Below are 2,252 nucleotides of genomic sequence, written 5' to 3' on the forward strand. Positions count from 1 at the left end.
AATTAATTAATAAACTTTCAAATATTAAAAATGATTTTGAATCACCATCAAAATTAATTAATACAAAATATGTATTTTTGATTAATAAAACATAATAGTTTTTTTTATATTTTAAAAAATTATTATAATATTTTACTGTTCAACGTATTAATAAACAATAATATAATATTAATAGTAAAATAGATGTCCATTATATAAATAATAGTATTATAGGTATAAGAATAACATTTTTCACAGATTAAAGATTATATTAAAATAAATAAAACATGTCACCTATGTGCCCACGTGAGAAGTAGAAAAATTACAAAGAAGCAAATACATATTTTAATTCATATGATTTCATGGCTATATTCAATACCACTCAAAATGATAAAACAACAGCCTCAAATTTTCCTACAACACATTCTCTCTTTCTCTCTCCAATATCTTTGAAAAACCATTGCATTAAGCATTCAAAATCAATGGCTTTTCTTCTATGCAATCTCAATCTTTCCCTGTTTCCACAATCTAAATCAAGAATCCGAGACAAACCCTTTCACCAAACACTTTCATCTTCAAAACCCATTTCTCAATGCTCTTTATTCTTCACTTCTTCTTCTCCTTCACTTCAAACTTCCACTGCACAGGTTGCTCAGGTTAATACACCATTAGCTACTCAAGATAAACAGAATCAGCATCAGAAGGATGATTTTTATCTCAATCTTGGTCTTGCTGTTAGGACCCTTCGTGAGGATATGCCCTTGATCTTCGTTAAAGACCTTAACTATGACATTTATAGGTAATTTTCTCATCTGGGTATGTAAAGTTTCATCTTTTGGATGTGAATATGTGTTTTTTCATTGAAATTATGTTGTTTTCTGAGTGAAAAAAATTGGATTTTTTTTTTGCAAATAAGAATAATTGGTTTATTAATTAATGACCTCAATTATGACATTTATAGATAATTTTGTCATCTGGGTGTTTAAAGTATCTTCCTTTGGATGTGAATATATGGTTTTTAATTGGAATTAAGTTGTTTCTGTGAGGGGGAAATAGAGTTTTTACTCTTGCAAAAATAAAAATTGGATTTTCAATGTTTGGTTTGGTTAATTTTCAGGGATGATGTAACATTCCTGGACCCTTTGAACACCTTTACTGGTATTGAAAAGTACAAATTGATCTTCTGGGCATTGAGGTTTCATGGTAGAATTTTGTTTCGTGAGATTGGTTTGGATGTATACAGAATATGGCAGCCTTCGGAGAATGTGATATTGATCCGGTGGAACTTGAGGGGTGTGCCTAGGGTTCCATGGGAGGCTAAAGGTGAATTTCAGGGTACTTCGCGGTATAAATTGGATAGAAATGGGAAAATATATGAACACAAAGTTGATAATTTGGCATTCAATTTTCCACAAAAGATGATGAAACCGGTTTCGGTTTTGGATTTGGTTACTGCTTGCCCTGCAAGTCCAAATCCAACCTTTTTATGGAGTCCTTTGGATTCCAACTCTTGCTCATGGATAGAGTTTTATCAAGCAGTTAAGAACACGTTGGATCAAGAGAGACAATTGCTACCACAAGATGGTTTGGCTACATGTTCATAGTGGCCGGTAAGTGAACTGTTTCGTTTTCGTTGACAATGTATAGTATACATTTTTAATAGGTCAGATGTAATGAATTTGGTCAATAGCATGAAATGTTTCTCTCAATAGACAAGAGTGTATATAGATAGAGATGGATGAAGAAGAGTTCAAGTTGTTCATTCTATATACTATACAGATAGAGATGAAGAAACTTCATATGTTTGGTATGTTTATACAGATGAGGTAGATTTATATGCTATACTCAAAAAATTTATATTTAATATTAACAATTTGATTCTCTTACGAAAGAATTGAATCTAGTCTTTTGTTTCTCTTATATAATTGTTGAACTATAAGATTGGCACTTTTTAAACCTATCAGCTATTTTGCCTTCTTTCATTGATCTTCTATACAACAGGTCTCAATTATATATGAAAACCATCTTATAATATTGCTTTCCATTTTCCTTGGACGAGTGTTGTTCGGATACAAAGATCTTGTTGACATGTTTTTCTTTTCATTGGCAAATATATACCACGAAGCACGAGCACAATTTGTTTTAGGTGTGTCTGTCGTACGGCAACACCCGAATGACACACTCTAGACAGCTCATTTAGGTGTCCATTTGTTTGTGCTCCTATGTATGTTTGTGTTTACGCTACACTAATCCTATAAGCTTAGATGATTTCG

The 2,252-nt window shown here is 31.7% G+C and overlaps 1 protein-coding gene across 1 annotated transcript; it reads left to right on the forward strand.

Annotated features, from left to right (window-relative positions):
• The first annotated feature begins 347 nt into the window (after positions 1-347).
• LOC127075481 (uncharacterized) lies at positions 348-1,882 on the forward strand. The gene is made up of 2 exons (XM_051016948.1): positions 348-778; positions 1,097-1,882. Exons 1-2 carry the CDS (start codon positions 462-464, stop codon positions 1,581-1,583), a joined length of 804 nt encoding a protein of 267 aa, XP_050872905.1. The 5' UTR covers positions 348-461; the 3' UTR covers positions 1,584-1,882.
• Positions 1,883-2,252: the final 370 nt, after the last annotated feature.

Source organism: Lathyrus oleraceus, chromosome 4 (genome assembly GCF_024323335.1).
Source record: "Lathyrus oleraceus cultivar Zhongwan6 chromosome 4, CAAS_Psat_ZW6_1.0, whole genome shotgun sequence".
In the NCBI taxonomy this organism is placed as follows: domain Eukaryota; kingdom Viridiplantae; phylum Streptophyta; class Magnoliopsida; order Fabales; family Fabaceae; genus Lathyrus; species Lathyrus oleraceus.